The sequence below is a fragment of the Nuphar pumila genome, chromosome 7 (genome assembly GCF_984573655.1).
Source record: "Nuphar pumila chromosome 7, dmNupPumi1.hap1.1, whole genome shotgun sequence".
Classification (NCBI taxonomy): Eukaryota; Viridiplantae; Streptophyta; class Magnoliopsida; order Nymphaeales; family Nymphaeaceae; genus Nuphar; species Nuphar pumila.
Window position 1 is genome coordinate 13,288,583 of NC_143255.1, and position 21,775 is coordinate 13,310,357.

The following is a 21,775-nucleotide window of genomic DNA, read 5'->3' on the forward strand; positions in this document are numbered from 1 at the left end:
ATGCTCCGACGGCAACAAAAGAAGACAACGGATGATCCGGCGACAACAGATGAAGGCAAAGTATGATCCGATAGACTTTTCTGCTTAGGGCGAAAATCCTACAACATAAAGCTTGCTATATACACAAACTTTGCTGAAAATTTTGGCGCGATCACGATGGAGGACAGTTTTTTCCTTTTCACGAACCGATGATTATTAGGCTGGATCGCTCATTGCATAACGAGCGCCACATATAAAAGATGTAACCTGTCCTTGGGGGTTGCGGTAACAGATAACCTGCTTCGGCAAACTAGAGGAACCTCCGCGAAGCTTCGTGTGTGTGTCTGTGAGATTATAAAGTTGAACAACGGCGGATTACCCGTCACAATTAGGCACTCTCTCGTTGCTCTTCTTCCTTCTTTGCTGTAAAAAGATGGTGAGAGAAGCCAACGATCTTGTGTATCTCTTCTTTGTTTATTCTTCACGTGTTTCTGCTTCTGCAGGAGGATCTGGAAATGGGACAAGCACAGAAGAACGGCAGCCGAAGCAGGAAGAAAGACGCAGCAAGGGCGGTAGCGTCCTTCGTACTGATCATGGTCCTTACGACCATGATGCACACCGCGGTGGATTACCACCACCCATCTGGAGCAACCAACGGCTTAGCTGCCGCGGGAACGTTCGTCTGCCTCGTGGTGATCCCCGTATTGATGGTCGTGGGTTTAATTCATTTTTATATAAAACCGCTTAAATTCACAAAGAGGAAGGAGGATGATCCCCCCTTGGTAGCACGGGTCGACGATGAGTGATTTAGATTTGGCGATAGATTTCTCTTTGTCCCTCTGAGCCAGCGGCTCTTCCATGAGCCCGTTTTGTTTGTCTGATGTTCTTTTTTCTTCTGTTTTCTTTTATTTGTTTTGGTTTTTGCTGATAGAACATTTCATGGGTGGTAATGTTTGTATTTCTTTAGGCTCTTTGTCTTGCTATATTATATTCTGTTCCTTTTTTATTTTGGTAGTAGTCTGCCAATTGTCAAAGAGAAAAAAATACAAAGAATTATATGATTATTATTTTAATCTATATAATCTTATAGATAAGGCTTGTATGTAAGAATCATATAGTAATAATAGCGAAAGAAACGATGATTTTTATGATCTCGTGATGAAATTTCAGAGACCCATATTAACAATTTCAAGTTTTTTTTTGCTTTTTTTTTACGTGTTAACAACAAGTTGAAACCCGTTTTCCTCTCTCTCTCTCTCTAGTCATGCCGGGCGTTCCACTCATCTCATGGATTAATTTTGCCATCTTCAAGTTTTGAATAGTTTATGCTATTTTGCATTTCATTTCATTATTCTGTATATATGTTACAGAGTGTGCTTTAAGGTTTGCAAACTACGTGTAAATGAACTTGATTCTCCCTGTTTTTCAAAAAATACAGATCAGAAATTAGTTCTGTCTCTCTGATTACTGCATTCGATTCTCTCTTTTTTTCTCAACAAACGTTGGCAGATGCTATATGGATGCTCTTTTCGTTCCACCATCCCCTCTGTTACAAAAGTAACAGGGACGAGGGAAACAAAACTTTTTCGACAGGCGCGCCTCTTGCCCAAAAATTTTTTGACGGGCCTGTGAAGAGGTTGCTGTCGAGGAGGAGGGCGTAGAGGCGTCTCCCTCCGGCTTGCCTGTGGCATGCAGAAATCCTCAGATGGGGGTTGGGGGAGACGAAGGTGCGGGCGAGGCAAACATACGGCTTCGTTTATGCGTGCTTAATGGGAATTTGGTGCTCTCAAGCTCTCTCTCGCTGAACGATTTCCATCGTTTGTTGATGAATTTTCGTGTGGGCGAGAGATTTATGGTTTGGTTTTGGTTTCGGTTGTTGCTGATGGGTGTTTGTGTATAGGGAAAGTTTGACGGAGGGCTTTTTTTTTCTGCGTGGTTGAGAGGGGAATTGGAGGCTCTTGTGCTCTCTTTTTTGTGGTTGCACAATTATCTGTGTGTGGGATTTCTTCTTTTTTTTTCTCCACCGTTGTGGATGAATTTGTGTGTGAAAAATTGGATTTGGACCTTGTTTCAGTTGTCGATGATGGGTATGTGTATAGGAATATGAAAGAAGGATAGAGATTTCTTCATTTAGCTAGAGGAAAAGTAGGGGAAGAAGAAATTAGAGTTATTTCTCTTTTTTTCTGTTAATTGCGGGTTTGGTATATGCCGATTATAAATAAGTTGAACAAGGGCGGAGATATAAATACCCACCCCACCCCACCCCACCCCACCACAATCGGCACTCTCTCGTTGCTCTTTCTTCCTTCCTTGCTGTAAAAAGATGGTGAGAGAAGCCAACGATGTTGTGTATCTCTTCTTTGTTTATTCTTCACGTGTTTCTGCTTCTGCAGGAGGATCTGGAAATGGGACAAGCACAGAAGAACGGCAGCCGAAGCAGGAAGAAAGACGCAGCAAGGGCGGTAGCGGCCTTCGTACTGATCATGGTCCTTACGACCATGATGCACACCGCGGTGGATTACCACCACCCATCTGGAGCAACCAACGGCTTAGCTGCCGCGGGAACGTTCGTCTGCCTCGTGGTGATCCCCGTATTGATGGTCGTGGGTTTAATTCATTTTTATATAAAACCGCTTAAATTCACAAAGAGGAAGGAGGATGATCCCCCCTTGGTAGCACGGGTCGACGATGAGTGATTTAGATTTGGCGATAGATTTCTCTTTGTCCCTCTGAGCCAGCAGCTCCTCCATGAGCCCGTTTTGTTTGTCTGATGTTCTTTTTCTTCTGTTTTCTTTTATTTGTTTTGGTTTTTGCTGATGAACATTTCATGGGTTCAATGTTTTGTTGATCTTCCTGAGTGGTAATGTTTGTATTTCTTTAGGCTCTTTGTCTTGCTATATTATATTCTGTTCCTTTTTTATTTTGGTAGTCGTCTGCCAATTGTCAAAGAGAAAAAAATACAAAGGAAGAATATGATTATTATTTTAATCTTTATAATCTTATAGATAAGGCTTGTATGTAAGAATCATATAGTAATAATAGCGAAAGAAAACGATGATTTTTATGATCTCGTGATGAAATTTCAGAGACCCATATTAACAATTTTAAAAAAAAAGTGCTTTTTTTTACTGTCATATTGTGTTAACAACAAGTTGAAACCCGTTTTCCTCTCTCTAGTCATGCCGGGCGTTCCACTCATCTCATGGATTAATTTTGCCATCTTCAAGTTTTGAATAGTTTATGCTATTTTGCATTTCATTTCATTATTCTGTATATATGTTACAGGGTGTGCTTTAAGGTTTGCAAACTACGTGTAAATGAACTTGATTCTCCCTGTTTTTCAAAAAATACAAATCAGAAATTAGTTCTGTCTCTCTGATTACTGCATTCGATTCTCTTCTTTTTTCTCAAAACATCTAAGTCAATAATTGAGAATGTCTTTCTGATTAATGAATTTGCATGGTTTCGCTTTTTTTCTCAAGAGATATAAGTGAAGCATTAATTGTCTGTCCCTCTGGTAAAAAATACTAGTCAATAATTGAGTTTGTCTCTCTGATTAATGATTTTGATTATTATGATCTCGTTAAAGAAGAAAAAATCGAAGTACTTGCAATTACATATACATCACCTTAAATTCTGTAACTCTGTCATGTTTTCTGCTACGCGTTGATTATTATGATCTCGCATAAAGGTTATGACCGAATTGAACTTCAGTGAGCTGTTATTCTTAGAGAAAGACCATTGATATTCACTCAGTCAAACTTGCCAGTAAACGTGGATATGTGAAATAATTGCATTTTCAGGAACATATACGATGAACAACAAAAAAAGAAAAAAATTCTAAATATTAAAGTTGGGGCTTGCATGAAAGAAACCATGATGATATAATATTGGGCAATGCGAGAGGAAATTGGAAGGAGATAACTCCCTGTCTCCATGCAATGGATGGCATGACCGACAGTAAAGACATAATAAGGCTGTCGTTAGTGATGGTTGTGCTCCCTGCTAAAGGCTCTTTCCTTTCTATTTTTTTACAGCACATCATTCGCCCGTCCGCTGTTTAACTCTATTTGAGATTGAGATAGGCAGCTACTCCCTGTATATACATATATAGAAAAGGGTACGTTTGATGTGCCTTTCCCAGCGTGATTCGGACAAAAATCTCGCTGAGAATGGCAATTTTCAACAAACGTTGGCAGATGCTATATGGATACTCTTTTCGTTCCACCCTCCCCTCTGTTACAAAAGTAACAGGGACGAGGGAAACAAAACTTTTTTGACAGGCGCGCCTCTTGCCCAAAATTTTTTTGACGGGCCTGTGAAGAGGTTGCTGTCGAGGAGGAGGGCGTAGAGGCGGGGCCGGCGTCTCCCTCCGGCTTGCCTGTGGCATGCAGGAATCCTCAGATGGGGGTTGGGGGGAGGCGAAGGTGCGGGCGAGGGAAACATACGGCTTCGTTTATGCGTGCTTAATGGGAATTTGGTGCTCTCATGCTCTCTCTCGCTGAACGATTTCCATCGTTTGTTGATGAATTTTCGTGTGGGCGAGAGATTTATGGTTTGCTTTTTGGTTTCTGTTGTTGCTGATTGGTGTTTGTGTATAGGGAAAGTTTGACAGAGGGCTTTTTTTTTTCTGCGTGGTTGAGAGGGGAATTGGAGGCTCTTGTGCTCTCCTTTTTGTGGTTGAACAATTATCTGTGTGTTTGGGATTTCTTCTTCTTTTTCTCCACCGTTGTGGATGAATTTTTCTGTGAAAACTTGGATTTGGCCTTGTTTCAGTTGTCGATGATGGGTATGTGTATAGGAATATGAAAGACGGATAGAGATTTCTTCATTTAGCTTCATAATCTTAGAGGAAAAGTAGGGGAAGAAGAAATTAGAGTTATTTCTCTTTTTTTCTGTTAATTGCGGGTTTGGTATATGCCGATGTAAAAAAAAAAACAAGGTTTTGGTAGACTGTAAATCGGAGGAAAGTTTTTTTTTTCCTTTTATTTTTCTGTTTGGGGTTGAATTTTGGGTGGAAGAAGGTAGATTCGAGTTTGTAAATCGGGAAGATTAGTTTTTAATTCCTCTCCCCCGAATTTTGGGTGGAAGAAGGTAGATTCGAGTTTGTAAATAGGAAAGATTAGTTTTTAATTCTCCCCCCCCCCCCCCCCCTTCCCCTCTTCTTTTTATGGGTGTGAACCTCTCTTGGTTGATGGAAGGAGATGGGTCTCCTCAACGGCCTGGTTTGGGTGACATCCCGGAGAGTTGCATCGCTTCCGTGTTCATGTACATGAGTCCGTCGAAGATCTTCAGAGTGGCGTGTCTGAGCCGGCCGTTCAGCGGCCCGGCATCGACAGATTTTGTTTGAGAGACAAAGTTGCCGGTGGCGGAGGCCATCTTCTGAAACAGAGTCACGGTGAATCCATCCTGCGACGCTGAAAATCTATCCCCCTTGCTAGATTCCAACGAATTCAGGGGTTTCTTGGTACCAAACATCAAACAACGATCATTTGGACCATAGCATCTGAGTACGGTACAAATAAACGTTGAACTTGAAACAGTTGTTACGGACAGAACAAAACCAATGTTCTATTATGTAGGAGAGCAATTTTGTGCACTCGTTGGATCCTATATGATCCAGCGGCTAGCAATAACCTTACTTTAGGGCAACTTGCACAATGTCGTGTTTACCTCACTCTTTTTCTCCTTCTTCCCTTCCCTCTCATCACGCCGGATAGGAGCACCGCCGACAAGAAGCATGTCGGAGACGAGCACCATCTTCTGTGCAATCTCTCTCTTGTCGAGTACCTCACCTGAGCCTACCGGAGATGAGCACCCTCTCTTGTGATGTCTCTCTCATCGAGCACCACACCTAGGAGGAGGACCTCAAAGCCTAGGTCACTACGTTCTTCAAGGTTGACTAGGACACCCTCTTCGATCTCATCCTGGCATTGTATTCCTCCCTCTGATAAAATAAGAGAATGAAGAAAAACTGAAGCACTGAAAAAAATGTTAGCAATTGTATTACTGAACGAGACTTGTATATATACACGAGTGTAAATACAGGATAATTATATACAGTTGTTTACAACAGAAAAACAAAAAAAAAATCTCCCAAAAATGTAGATCTAAGATTCCACTAAAGTTGATCCATCAAAAGGTAGCTGATCCTGAGATTAGCATTCGGTTTACTGTGAAAACAGAAACAGATTTCTGTTTTGCTAAGATCTATCTTGAACAGCTCGTTAGCACTCCCCCTCAAGCAGGTGTATAGAAATTTTGTACTCCTAGTTTGGAAACGAGCTTAGTAAACTAATCTTTGCCTAAAGCTTTTGTAAAGAGATCTGCAACCTGATCTTTACAGGGTACGTAGTCTGTGTGGATGACCCCTTCTTGGATTTTTTTCTCTCACAATATGGCAGTCAATATCAATGTGTTTGTTCATCTCATGATAAACCAGATTTGCAGCAATTTTCACTATGAGGTCCTTGAACAGACTCAATAACCATATACTTTCACAAACTACATTGGTCATAGCTCTATATTCAGCCTCAGCTGAAGAGCGAGATATGATGGACTATTTTTTTGTTTTCCATGAAATTGGATAAATTCCAAGGAAGGCACAGTATCCGGAAACTGATCGTCGAGTGTCTGGGCAGCTTGCCCAATCATAATCACAAACTATCCTTAGACTGAGAGAGCTATTATTGTTTAGCAAAAAGCCTTGACCTGGGCTTTTCTTCAAGTATCGAACAACTCTCAAGGCTGCCCTCATGTGTGGGAGATGAGGAGCAGTCATAAATCTACTCAAGACATGAACTGCAAAGAGTATATCCGGTCTTGAAATAGTAAGATAAATCAGTCTTCCAACTAGACACCGATATGATGATGGATCGGCTAGAAGCTCTCCTTGAGAATTTGATAGAGATAGATTTTGCTCCATTGGAAAGTCAACTGGCTTAGCTCCCAAAAGACCCATCTCATCAAGGATTTCAAGAGTATATTTACGTTGAGATATAGCAATTCCTTGCTTGGAATGAGAGATCTCAAGGCCAAGAAAATATTTTAACAAACCGAGATCTTTCATATGAAATTGATGACTCAAATATTTCTTGACGTCTTGAATAATTTCATCATGATTTCCTGCAAGAATTAAATCATCTACATACACAAGAATGACGACAAACTTGTGATCATGAGCTTTAGTAAAGAGTGAATGATCGGCTTGAGATTGAGTAAAACCAAAATCTTTCAAGGCGTGAGAGAACTTTGCAAACCAATTTTGGAGCGCCTGTTTTAGACCATATAGATATTTTTTAAGTTTGCATACCACATTCTCTCCCTTTTGATCAAAGCCTTACGGAAGAGTCATATAAACATCCTCATGTAAATCACCATGAAGGAACGCATTGTGAACATCCATTTGATGTAAAGACCAAGTTTGAGAGGCCGCAACATCTAAGAGACACCTAACTGTAACTAGTTTAGCTACTGGTGCAAATGTCTCATGGTAGTCAAGCCCTTCTTGCTGAGAATAACTTTTGGCTACTAGTCGAGCCTTATAACGTTCAATTGAGCCATCAGAGTGATATTTGACTTTGTATACCCATTTACAACCAATGGGTTGCACCCCTGAAGGAAGGGTAGTAAGAGTCCAAGATTGATTGTCTTCAAGTGCCCGTATTTCAACTTCCATGGCAAGTCGCCAATTAGAGTCATGAACTACTTGTTTGAAGGTGGTAGGTTTTGTAATGTGAGAAATGCTAACAAGAAAAGCTTGGTGTTGAGGAGAAAAATGAGTGAAGTCTACACTATTATGAATTGAAAATCGTGTACTAAGAGCCTTACTTGGAGAATGAGGTGATGTAGTGAGTGAACTCGTAGCAGCGGAGCAATAAAAATCTTTAAGGCGTGTACTAGGGACACGTACTCGAGATGAGCGTCTTGGTTCAATGGTGGAATCCGGTGAAGGAGATGATTTAGAAGTTAAAGATGGTTCGGTTGGTGGATTTGTTTTAGGGTAAGTGGGTAACGGTGGAGCAGTGAATGTTGGCTCCATGTGTCCAGGTTCATTAATTGTCAAAGGAAGCACAATAGAGTTACTATCAGTCATAGAGGAGAAAGGAAAAACATGTTCTTTAAAAACTATATCCCTACTACTGAAAAGTTTTTTATTATTCAAATCATAGACTAAAAAAGCTTTTTGACCATATGGGTAACCCAAAAAAAAACATCATTTTGCACAAGTGTCAAACTTAGAAGTGGGATTTAGATTAGTAGCAAAACAAAGGCAACCAAAGACCCGTAAATGAGAAAAAGATGGTTTGCATTTAAAAGCCCTCATAAGGAGTTTGATTATTAAGACGAGGAGTTGGAGTACGGTTAATAAGGTAAACAGTAGTTTTGACACATTCTCCCCAAAATTTCAAAGGTAGGTATGCTTGAAAGCGAAGTGCTCGGGCTACTTGTAATAGATGTCGATGCTTGCGTTCAACCACGCCATTTTGTTGTGGTGTGTCAGTACAACTATGTTGATGAGAGATACTGAGATTGGACAACAAAGTAATAATATCAGTAGAAAAAAATCGGCTGTATTGTCAGATCGAATGGCTTGAACACTCATCTGAAATTGGTTGGACACCATATTGATAAATTCCTTTATTAGTCTTTTCGTTTCATGTTTATGCTTCATAAGATAAGCCCACGTGCACCAAGAGTAATCATCAGCAATAGTTAAAAAATAATCAGCACCGCTTAGCGAAGACTGAGAATAAGCTCCCCAAATATCACAATGAATAAGTTCAAAAGGTTTGTGAGAAACAATATCACTAGATGGAAAAGGTAATCTAGTTTGTTTGGACATTTGGCAAATTTCATATAAGCATGGTTCATTTGAAATAGGAATGTCATATTTAGCAAACAAATTATTCCTAGACTAAGAGGGATGACCGAGCCTCCAATGCCAAATATTTATCTTAGTCGCATGGGAGAAACAAACATTGCTAAACGGTTGGTGTTGAAGATGGTATCCTTTTGCTCTTTGTTCACCCACTCCAATCGCCATCCCCTTTGTAAGATCCTGAATAGTACATCAGTCAACATGAAAAACAACAGAACAATTAGAATCCTGAGTAAGTTTACTGATAGACAAAAGATTGTGTTTAAACGAAGGAATATAAAGAACATGTTTTAACTGTAATTGAGAAGAAAGAAAGCAATTTCCTTTGTGAGTGGCTGAGACAAAAGAGCCATTAGGTAAACGAATGGGCATAGGTGACGAATTAATATCAATATCAGATAGCATGTCTAATGAGGAAACCATATGATTACTAGCACCGGTGTCAATAATCCATGACCGACATATCGAAGAAGGATGGTGAGATTTACCTGCAAGGTTTAAGGAATGAACTGAATCTTCATTGACTAATGCCATTAGCTTATTGTATTGTTTCAAGGTGAAGGTTGGAATGACACTTGAAGAGTTTTCATCATTGGACAACTCACCACCCTGCGTGAGAGAGTGCTTTCCAACAGTTGCATTTCCAGTCGTTGCTTCGTGTTTATGCAGTTTGTGTCCAGGAGGATATTTGTGAAACTGATAGCAACAGTCTTTTGTGTGTCCGCCTTTGTGACAATATGAGCATTTAAATCTTTACATCCAAATTTGCCTTTGATGTTTTGTTTATCTGGTTGAGAAATAGTTGTTGTTTCTTGGGTGAAAAAAGTGACTTTATTGCTTGAGGGAATGTAGGCCTCCCTTTGTTTTTCTTCCTGCAAGATAAGAGAATAAACTTTTCCGATGGGGGGCAGCGGCTCCATCAAGAGAATTTGTCCTCTTATTGTGGCGTAGGATTCGTTCAGCCCCATAAGAAATTATAGAACTTTTTCTTCTTGTTGTTGTTCAATTAAGACTTTCATGGATCCACAACTACAAGAAGGAATAGGGAGATAGGATGCTAACTCATCCCAATAGCTTTTAAGTTTTGAAAAATAGGATGTTGCAGAAGATGTGTCTTGAGAGAGCCAACTTATGGCACTTCCAATTTGGTATATTCTTGGAGTGTGACTATGAGTAAAACGTTCCTTGAGGTCGTTACATACCTCTTGTGCAGACGATGCATAGATAACACTTTCTGCTAACTCCTTAGAAATAGAGTTTATAATCCATGACAATACCATATGGTTACATCTTATCCATAAGGCATGATTTGGTAACGAAACTGTTGGTTAAGCTACTGTTTCGTCAATAAAACCAAGTTTATTCTTGGTGCTTAAAGCCATAATCATTGCACTACAAAAAAACAGTTGATTAGTGACGGAATTTAGCGACGGAGTTATATTGTCGCTACTTAGCGACGGATTAACGAGAGAAATGACTCCGTCGCTATATTTGTAGAATTTGACAAAACTAGCGACAGATTATATTCCCTCGCAAAATCCGTCGCTAAGTAGCGATGGATTGTGCGAGAGAATATTTTGTCGCAATAAATACGGCAGTTAGCGACGGAATTGCGACGGCTAAAATTCTGTCGCAACATAGCGACGGCCTAGGCGATGGAATATTTTCTGTCGCCTTTTCATTTTTTGAATTACGATGGCTTAGCGACGGAATTAATCCGTCGCTAAATTTCGCATTACCCCTAATCCCAGCCCTCTTTTTCCTTTCTCCTTTCGCTGCTCCCGCCCGCCGCCCTCTCCCTCCTGCCGCCCTCTTCCTTCGGTCGCCCTATACATCCCGTCGACCTCTCTGCCGGCCCCCACTGTTCGCCGAAAGTCGATCTCTGTCAACCTTCCGCTGCCGCCGCCACTGCCCGGAGCAACCGCAATTATTTCACCGTTAAATGGATTGGGGGTCGACCCTCTGCGTTTTCCGGCAGGGGGTCGACTCCGCCAGGCGGTCAACCCCGGTAGGGGGTCGACCCCCTGCCGTGTCCGGCCGGGGGTCCACCCTGGTAGGGGGTCGACCCCTGCCGTGTCCGGCCGGGGTCGACCCCCTGCCGTGTCCGGTCAGGGGTCAACCCTCTGCCGTGTCCTGTAGGGGGTCAACCCCTTTTGATGTCCGGCAGGGGGTCGACCCCCTGGTTTCTTGCTCTTCTTTTTCTTTTTTCAGAAATTAGGGTTTTTATTTTATTTTCATTGTTTAGTTTTCTTTGATTTTCATTGATTAGGATTTTTTATTTTGATTTTCATTTATTAGGCAATTGAATCAAATTTCTTAAATTAAGGCTATTTGTAGTTAATTTAATTCGGGTTTTTTATTTGATTTTGTTTTATTAGGGCTTTGAATCAAACTTTAAAAATTAGGGCATTTTATAGTTAATTTGATTAGGGTTTTCTTGGATTTGATTAGAGCTTTTATTTTTATTTTCTATGATTAGGGATTTGAATCATAATTTTTTTAATTAAGGATTTTTAGTTAAGGTTAGGACTTTAAATCAAAAATTTTTAATTAAGGCTTTTATAGTTAATTTGATTAAGGTTTTTTTATTTATTTAGAGTTTTTATTTTTATTTTCTATAATTAGGGATTTAAATCACATTTTTTTAATTAATACTTTTTAGTTAATTTGAACAAACCATCAAACAAGCCTTAAGAACCATAAATAAGAGTCTAAATAGATGTTTTTATTTTATTTGAATAAATTACAAAAGCCTGTGCACTCTGTTTGCAAAAACTAGCTCAACTTTTAGATTATTACATTGTAGTGCCTGCTTATCCATGATAAAATTCAATAGCCACTTGGTGTATAGAATTACTCCTTTTCCTTCATTGTTAATATCCACTCTTACGTTCTTTTGTTATTGGAATAAGAGATAAATATTTTAACCTTTTTTTTTTTAACCATATATGGCCAACCAATTAGTTTATTACTAGGCGTGTCCTTTTTATAAAGATTCAAAAATATGCAAACCTCTTTTAACTATATTTCTCATCGTATGTATGCAAATATGATATGATTGTCGCAAATCATTTTTGCAAATTTCACCTAAAATATGTGAATCTCTTTTAACTAGTTTTTTCAACGTACGTTCGCAAATATAATACGACATTCGCAAATCATGTTTATGAATGTTTTCAAAATCTATGAACCTCCTGTAACTAAATAGTTACCTTTATAAATCATTTGTTTAGAGTGAGATACCATTTTTTTTCATGGTATTTGATTCACCTCCTGTAACTAAATAGTTACCTTTATAAATCATTTGTTTAGAGTGAGTTTTTTTCATGGTGACTTCATTTTAAAACATCATTTTTTTGTGCAGATTTCTCAACGGAACTCGCTTGTGCCCCGCCACCCGTGGTAAGTAAGTGACAAAAACAATGCAAATCGGGTAAATACCCGTGGTGAGTAAGTGATGCAAGTGCATCACATGTTATTTAATTTATTGAATGTAACACTTTATTGTTCACACATTCACTTAGTTGTTGATATCTAGGACTGCTTTGTTAGAGTTCGGAGATCATGCTGAGCATGATTTTAATGTATGAATATGGAAGTGTTCTTATTTTTGGAGTACGGAGTCCATGCTAGGCATGGTAGTAGTTAGTGGGATATTGAAGTGTGTTTGTTGCAGGTACATGTTTGAGATTTGTTTGATATGAATTATTTCGATGTATTGCAATGTTTGGTGTGATTATATCCATGCTTACATGTAGTTACTTTCAATTTGATTATGTCTACCATGTGAAATTGTATACTGAAAGCATGCTTCAAATGAATGTATCGTGTCATGAATAGTTTGCACATGAAAATATTAAGTTATCAATGCATGCATCATAATTCTTGTGATTGTATGACATCATATATTGCATAATAAATTTGATATTTTCTTCATCATAGCATTCTGATGGTTCTCTTTTAACTGGTTAGGATACTTATAAACAACACTAAGTTACTTAATTGATCGTGATCACAATCATTGTTTATGTATGTGCGTAGGTTCGCCATGGTGATGTTAAAGATCAAGGAATATGTGATTTAGAAAATGGCCCGACCAAAGTTGTGCAATGCTACAACGGGTATATCGTAAATGGTTATCGATTCCATACAAAAGACTACGGTATAAACAAATCAACGATAAATAGTGGCGTGTGTGTCAAGGGTAGCAGCTACGGTGAAAATGAACATGATTACTACGGTGTTATAGAGGAAATAATGGAGTTGACTTACTTAGGCATGAATAATAGGGTTACGATATTCAAGTGTCATTGGTTTGATCCAACTGCAACAAGACTCGACAAAGCTTCAGGCATTGTGGAAGTGAATCATAAATCCAGGTTTGGAACATATGAACCATTCATATTAGCCTCGCAAGCTCAACAAGTTTATTATACTTCATATCCGAGTATAAAAAAGTCAGATAGAAATGAATGGTGGGCAGTTTGCAAGGTGAAATCCAAACTATACCCCGAGTATGATCAGTTACAGGAAGATGAGTTAGCTGAAGACAGTGATTACTATCAATCAGATGATGTCTATGACTTCGCTTATGGTCACGATGTTGCGCATGATATGCATGTCATATCTCCATTGGCCGATGAAACATTCATAGAGGAATGTGATCCAAATGATGTACCAAGTGGATGGGCAAACAATGAAGAAGAAGAAGAAGAAGAAGAAAGTCAAACTAGTGACGAGGAAGAATTCTCAAACTAGTGAGCAAAATCTTATACTACAAACCTCTATTTAAATGCATTTTAATACTTGATGTGAGTTGTATTGCAATACTTGGTGTGAATGATTAAAAATTTTATTTGAATGTATTGTAATACTTGATACGAATGATTCGAATGCATTGTAATACTTGATGTGAATGATTTCAATTATCTGAATGTATTATAATTTATGCAACGAATGATTTGAATTAGTGCAATACTTGATGTGAATGATTTGAATTATTTGAATGCATTGCAATGCTTGATGTAAATGACTTGAATGCATTGTAATACTTGATGTGAATTATTTGAATGTATTGTATGACATATGTTATTTGTTAGAATATGGTTCATGGAGGTTATAGTGGTCGCTCATCCAGTAGTAGCCAGGCTCAGCCTTCATCTTCACGGGCTCCTGTGATAGGTATATCATATAACTAATTGGATGCTTGATTAGTTCAAATGCGCATTCTGAAAATTTCTAATGTATTTTTTTACAAATGATGTTGCGCCTGTACACGACCCTCCTACACCAGTTGATCACACAAGTCAAGAGCCAACACAGGAAACAGGGTCTTCTCAGGCTGGCACAAGAAGACTCATTCGAATAGTGTATATCGATAATCGACCATAAGTATTTTGTTTTCAATTATTGCATATCTTTTAAATATTTTATATTGATATTTACTGTGTAACAATTCATGTGCAGCACAAGGTTTGAGCCACAAGAAGTAGTACGAGAGATTAGGAATTCACTTCTTCAACATCTACTAGGACCAGTTGCTCAATGGAAAGAGTACCCAAAGGAGGTGTTAGACAGATTGTGGTTCTCATTCATGGTATATAGTTGTTCATCATAGTTAATGTGTTTCATAGTTAATTTATTTAAGCAATGTCTACAGAATGACTGAAAATATTTGTAGGCTTCGAATCGTTTCGCAACTACGGTGGAAGAAAATGATGCAAGAAAGGTGTGGCAGAAGGTGGCTGCCAATCAATTTGTAGACATGCTGCACACTATGAAGACTGCAGCAAAAAAAGCATCTGGCGTAGTAGATGATCCATTACTGTGGAAGGGCCATGGTCCTATTACTATCAGGAGAGATTACTGGGATGAAATGTGCGATAAGTGGGCGGGAGATGCATTTAAAAATCGCTCTGCGAAGGCTGCACAAAATCGATCGAAGATGCCCGAAGCCCATCTACACACAGGTGGATCTAAGACATTTGGGAGCCACTTAAAGAAAATGGTAACTCATCAATATATAATATTAATTTTATAAGTATTGTTGCAGACTTGTGTACTAAATCTTTTGTCATTTAACTTCGCAGGAAGCAGAAAAAGGAGGCAGTGTACCATATAAAGATGTGTTTGTAGAAACACATAAACGGAAGACCACGGGAGTCTTCGTATCAGAGAAGGCGAGAACGACAACGGTATGTATTAATTCTATTAATAATCATTGCAATATATATGCAAGTTATCATAATGTTATCATTAATTATTAATGAATACTTTAAACATTATTTTGTAGGAGGCATATGAGCAACAAATGGTAGAGCGATATGGCGATGACGCTACTCAACATCCATCATTTGATCCTACAGCATGGGTGACTGCAGCAGGTGAACCCAAAAAAGGTCGCGTGTTCGGGTTTGGGAGTAATATGAATACTTCACCAGTTATTGGTTCTTCCAGTTACGGCTCACCGACTTCTTGCGCCGACATAAGCTCCAAGCAGCCGACTATTCTTTCCAGTGATGATGTACGCGAGATCATTAATGAATCACTGAATAACTACTTCCAATACACTGTCGCCCCCTTTCTCCGAAATGAGATCAAGGCCGCTGTTCAGGATAGAGGATCTTCGATTCCAGGTCCCTCTCTGGTATAATCACATATTCAGTTTTTTGTCTGCCTTAGAACACATATGAGCATAATCGAATCACATATATAACTTTTTGCCTGCCTAAAAACACATATGAGCATGTTATAATCATATATTCAGTTTTTTGACTACCTTAGAGCACATATGAGCATGCTATAATAACATATAAAGTTTTTTTATTGCATTAGAGCACATATGAGCATGCTATAATCACATATAAAGTTTTTTTGCCTGCCTAAGAACACATATGAGCATGATAGAATCACATATAAAGTTTTTTTGACTGCATTAGAACACATATGAGCATGCTAGAATCACATATATAGTTTTTTGACTGCCTAAGAACACATATGAGCATATTATAATCACATATTCAGTTTTTTTGACTGCCTTAGCACACATATGAGCATGCTATAATAACATATAGAGTTTTTTTACTGCCTTAGAACACATATGAACATGTTATATATCGTTTATGATAGAATCACATATAAAATTTTTTGCTTTGCCTGCCTTAGAGCACATATGAGCATGCTATATTCACATATTCAATTTTTTGACTGCCTTAGCACACATACGAGCATGATCGAATCACATATATAGTTTTTTGCCTGCCTTAAAGCACATTTGAGCATGGTAGAATCACATATAGAGTTTTTCTAGATGCCTTAGAACACATATGAACATGCTATAATCACATATTCAATTTTTTGACTGCCTTAGCACACATATGAGCATGATAGAATCACATATATATATATATATATATATATATATATAACTTTTTGTCTGCCTTAGAGCACATATGAGCATGATAGAATCACATATAGAGTTTTTTTATTGCCTTAGATCACACATGAGCACATGATAGAATCACATATAGTGTGTAGTTTATTTCATTATATTTTGTTTATCAATACTGACTGTTCTTTTCTTGTGTAGGCTGCTAGCGATAATCAGCGTAGTGGAGCTGAAGGGACAGATAAAGACAATGAACAAGAAGACGCACAAAATCTTGGCGATGATTAGAGGACTATGTTGAAGAAGTTATGTTTTTTTTATGTTTCCTAATTGTAATTGTTGAATTATAAATAATTAAACTTCTTAATTTTAAGGTGGAACGATTAATTGTTGTAGATTCTTGTTATATGAGGGTTTTTGTGTGGTTTGTTTTTTATTTACAGGAAATATAAATTGTACAGGAAATAGAAATTGCTCGGTATTTAATTTTCAAATAATTTTTTTTAATTTTTTTTCGTGTTTGCGACGGATTAGCGACGGAACCATCCGTCGCTGTTTATATTAATCTAGCGATGGCATAGCGACGGAAGTAAATCTGTCGCCAAGCCGTGGTCGCCGTTTAGTACCGGCGGATTGGCGACGGAATATAGCGCTCGTTATTCCGTCGCAATTAGCGACGGACCTGGCGACAGAATAATTCCATCGCCAGTTAGCGTCGAAATATTCGCGACGTAAGCATATTGTCGCCTCGTTGTCGCTAATCCGTCGCTAACCATGTTAGCGACGGATTAGCGATGGAATGTGGTCATCTCTAATCTACTGCTTTGTTGTAGTGTTGCTCGGCTCCAGGCCGAGTACTTTTCTCCATTGAGAAGTTGAGAGACTAGGATTGTACCTGGGTTATCTGAATGATGTAGAAAGAAGTGTCTTGTGTCCTCTGTATGAGTCTCGGTGGCAGCATCCATACTGGTACTCATCTTTTGAAAACAAAACGAGAGCTCACTTTATCGGCTCTGATACCATGATAAAATAAGAGAACGAAGAAAAATTGAAGCACTGAAAAAAATATTAGCAATTGTATTACTGAACGAGACTCGTATATATACACGAGTGTAAATATAGGATAATTATTTATGGTTGTTTAGGACAGAAAAACAAAAAAATCTCCCAAAAATGTGGATCTAAGATTCCACAAAATCTGATCCATTAGAAGGTTGTTGATCCTGAGATCAGGATTTGGTTTGCTGTGAAAACAGAAACAGTTTTCTGTTTTGCTGAGATCTATCTCGAACAACTCATTAACACCCTCCCTCCCGAACGGTTCTTTCACATAGCAGAATGTTAAGCAAATGTCAAGGGTCAACACCATCTTCACTTGTCTATAAAAAAATTTAAAAAACATTTAAATTAGAATCAGAACATGTTACAAGGAATCATACAAATTTTCATTATGTGTTGGCATTGTAAAAAATCATCAAAATTCACCTGAGATGTGCATGTTACCCCATGACCAAAATCGTCTTGTCATATTCTCAACTCCGCTTTTCTGCCTCATGTTTCGCTTTGACAAGCTCAAGTTCCATCTTCAAATGCTTATTTTTCATTTTTTATTGCACAATTTGTGCTTTCAATAAATCCAAGTCCATAGACAAAGAATTGCATCTATCGCAATAGCTTTGCTATACTTTTGTGTAGACACTATTGGGGTTGGACTCACATACTCATCATATCATTGAAAAAAACCACAACCTCTCGCACCCTACATGTTTTTTATTACAACTAAAATAAGCATAATTGATATAACATTTTCATTAATAACAAATGTAAAAATAAAATTTTTACCTGCTTTGGGCACCTATAAAATTTTCTATTTTTATTTTTCTCAGTATTTGCTATAAAAATTTTGCATAAGCCTTCACCACATTGGCACCAAATACGAGGGTATATCACGTTACAACTCATTATTTTGATGTCTGTACGCATCAAAATAATTGCAGTCACCACAAATATAGCTTCTACAGAATGTGCAAAATAAACAAAAGCTATGTTAACAAGCCAAAAAAAACAGGAAAAGAGGACCAACTTTTATCATTTCAATTTTGTCATGACATTTTGCATTTAGTTTTTACAAAATATTCAGCAATACAATAAATTTAAAATATGTCATAATTGTGACTACATACATACACTACATAAGAGCACTATTAATATCTACCTCCTTTAATGCTTTAATGGAGATTGAAGTGGAAGCAGGTTATATCCCATGTAAGTTGGATTTTAGGCTCTGTACAGTGGTTATACTCTCGTCATACACACTCGATGGAGGAAAAATGATAATAGCAGACTGAGGAAATCAATGCAATATATAATTTTGAACCTCTCTGGTCACTCAAAAATGATTATAAATACTATTTTTTTTCAACCGCAAGAAAAACTCACAGTGAACCCAGAACGCAAAGGATTTAGCTCATTTATCTCTTTTGCAAGATAAACTCGGCCTTCACCATTACCATCAGAAGGTGGAAGTACATCAAATACAATTATATCTAAAAGCTTTGTGTCAAAAGGATCTTCCAAAAGAGCCAAGAATCCTGGTTTCAAAACTGTCTACACCTAAAAGAAGCAACACATCAGTTTATGATAAACTATAAAAATAATAAAGAAAAATAGGTAGCTTACACAGGTACACACTCACATGCATACAAACATATAAAAGAAAAGCAAGCCCTGATAAGCATCACCGATCGAGCCAAAGCATAATCCCTAATAAAAAAAGTAACATTAGGGCTTTCGGTTATTCATGTGTTGTGCCATGAATCAATCTCTGATTCAAAAATATTTTCATATATAAGCACAGTCCCTAATCGAGATCGAGTGAAACTGAAAGAACCGATTAGATCGATTGATAGGGAGGGAGGAATACGACACCAGAACTTTTGTAAGCACAGTCCCTAAGGCTTGAAAATCAACGCTCAGAATTTTTGTAAATATTAAGAATCCAAAATTCATATTTTTTGTCAAAAATATATGATTCAACAGTAGATTCCTTATAAATGGACTCTGTTGAACACATATTCAGGGTCGCGTATATATATATATATATATATATATATATATATATATATATATATATATATATATAGAGAGAGAGAGAGAGAGAGAGAGAGAGAGAAGAACTAAGAATATCAACATTACGACAGGCTCAACAGACGTTGAAACTGGCAAACGAAACACACAAAACCCAGACCGACAAAAAACACATAAGCCAAAAAAAGGAGCACAAAATACAAATCAGAAACAGAGGTGATCAGTCTGGATCCGAGGGAGGCCTTAGCGGCAAGTGACACTGAAGATCAGGAAGACAGATGCGTAACGAGGCATATATATCTGCCAGAATATAATTTACTAACTTGTTGAAATTAACCGGGATCTGTCTGAAAATAGCATTGTTGCTCAACATCCAAACAGCCCACCAAGAAGAAAACAACCAAGTTCTCCAAATGATCCGCCAACTTTTACATCTACGAATTGGCTAGGGGCCCCACAAGAGGTCCACAACGAAAGACTCTTGGCGCACGCACACGATCGGCTTATTTCAGCTAACCTTAAAGATATTCTGAAAGACTTGGCATTCCCAGAATAGGTGCAGCGCAGATTCCTCGGCCCCCTCGCAAAGAGCATATTTACTCACAATACAGAAACCTATAGACTTGAGGAAACTATCTGTTTGCACCTGATCTTGCAGAATAAGCCAAGCAAGAAAGTGCGCTCTCAGAGGAGGACCTTTGCCCCAAATAATACTCATAGAGAATCGATTCACACCTGCTGGAAGGAGAGAAAAGTAGGTGTCTCTGGTGCAGAAGGAGTCGTTCGGGATGATCGTTCGATAAAGGAACTGGCTCTGAGCAACGTCATCACCCTGGCCACCCCACACAGTAGACCAAGCTTAAATCCACAATCTACGTAGACACGAAAGGGGTGACCTAATCGCGCGTTGACCCCCAAACAAAGACTCCACCAATCCGTACTTAGCCAGAAGGAAGTTTGCACAAGGGGACCCTGTTACGACAATGAAGCCATACATGATACTTCAATTACAAGGTTTTGATGATGAGCAAGTGAATCAACTGCATTTCAGCTAAGGCTATGAAGAAATTGAAGAATTTGATGAAGAATCTTTGAAGACTAGTGTGCAAATGTTTAATTTATTAAAAGTCTTAGATTCTTGTAAGAGCCTTACTTAGAGTGCATATTTAGGTTGCATTTCACCTTAAAAGTCTTTAGAAAAACTTTTCTAAAAGAACCCCTCATGAAAATCTTTTTCGAAAACTCTTTTATTAAATTTTCATGTTTATTAGTCGACCATTAGACTTACCAGTCGACTAATCTTTTCGCGCCATATTTTCTAAAAAAGTCATTTTTGTCAAATTAGTCGACCGAAGGTTTTATCAGTCGACTGGACAGAATGTCTGTTTTCTGGAAAATTAGCAGCAGTCGACTAATGGTTTTATCAGTCGACTGAACAGAACATGTGTTTTCTGAAAATTTAGCAGCAGTCGACTAATGCCTTTATCAGTCGACCAAACAGAATGTTTGTTTTTCAGAAGATTTTTAGCAGTAGTCGACTGAAAGGTTTTTAAGTCTACTGATGATATTATCAGTCGACTAATTTTTCTCTAGTCGACTAAGTTTCAAAAGTTCAGATTTTCAAATGGCTCGATTAACAGATCAGTCAACCGACGATAACTGTCAGTCTACTAATAACTAACTATTAGTCGACTAACTGATGTTTCAGTCGACTAATTTTGCCATTTTCCTGAAACTTTAAAAAGGCGTGTCTTCATTTTTCAAACGTTTTTTATCGTTCAAAATGGACTGTTTTGACACCCTTTCATACCTTCAACGTATGGAAAACTTTAACTATAAATATGAGTGCATTTTACACTCAAAACAATAAGAATTCAATTGATTTGAATCATTTACTTATTGCTTTTCACTCCTATTCAATCAAGTATTTGTCTTCTCACTCACTTGATATTTTCACTTCAGTTTTTCACTCAAATCACTTTGAGAGATAGTGAATTCGTGAGTAGAGTATTTCAATAACCTCAAAAGATAATTGCATCTTATTTGCATTCAAAAGAAAGGCTCATAGGTTGTATTGTAAGTTGTTATTTCTTTTCTGTAAAAAAAAAAGGACTCCTTGGTTTAAAGGAGTTGTTTGCTTTCAGTAGGGTTGTTACTGAAAGTGGGACCGGTTTTGGTCTGTGTGATCTTGTAGTTAACAAGGTTGATAGTGGAAATCTCAAGCAGGTTTTGCTTGGGGACTGGATGTAGGTCGGGATAGGCCGAACCAGGATAAAATCTTGTGTTCTTTGTGTGTTTGCTTTTCAAATTGCAAAATCCTTCTATATTCCGCAGACAAATTTTAAAAGCACTATTCACCCTCCTCTAGTGCTCGTTGCCTTGATCCTAGTACACTTTCATTTGGTATCAGAGCAGGCTTGCTATTATTCTGATTTGATCAT

At 38.0% G+C, this 21,775-nt stretch overlaps 1 protein-coding gene across 2 annotated transcripts; it reads left to right on the forward strand.

Annotated features, from left to right (window-relative positions):
- Nucleotides 1–275: 275 nt before the first annotated feature.
- LOC149831192 (uncharacterized) lies at nt 276–2,835 on the forward strand. Of its 2 annotated transcripts, none has more exons than XM_090011999.1 (3): nt 276–415; nt 483–680; nt 2,373–2,835. In XM_090011999.1, exons 1-3 carry the CDS (start codon nt 413–415, stop codon nt 2,673–2,675), a joined length of 504 nt encoding a protein of 167 aa, XP_089868125.1. In that variant the 5' UTR covers nt 276–412; the 3' UTR covers nt 2,676–2,835. The 2 variants fall into 2 exon arrangements, with proteins under 2 accessions (XP_089868125.1, XP_089868126.1); XM_090012000.1 differs by having other exon boundaries at nt 483–671.
- Nucleotides 2,836–21,775: the final 18,940 nt, after the last annotated feature.

What these genes read in the sequence shown, in the direction of transcription:
- LOC149831192 (XM_090011999.1), top strand. An exon ending in TCTGCCTCGTGGTGATCCCC is followed by an intron (nt 681 to 2,372) that starts GTATTGATGGTC and finishes CTGCTTCTGCAG; the next exon opens with GAGGATCTGGAAATGGGACA.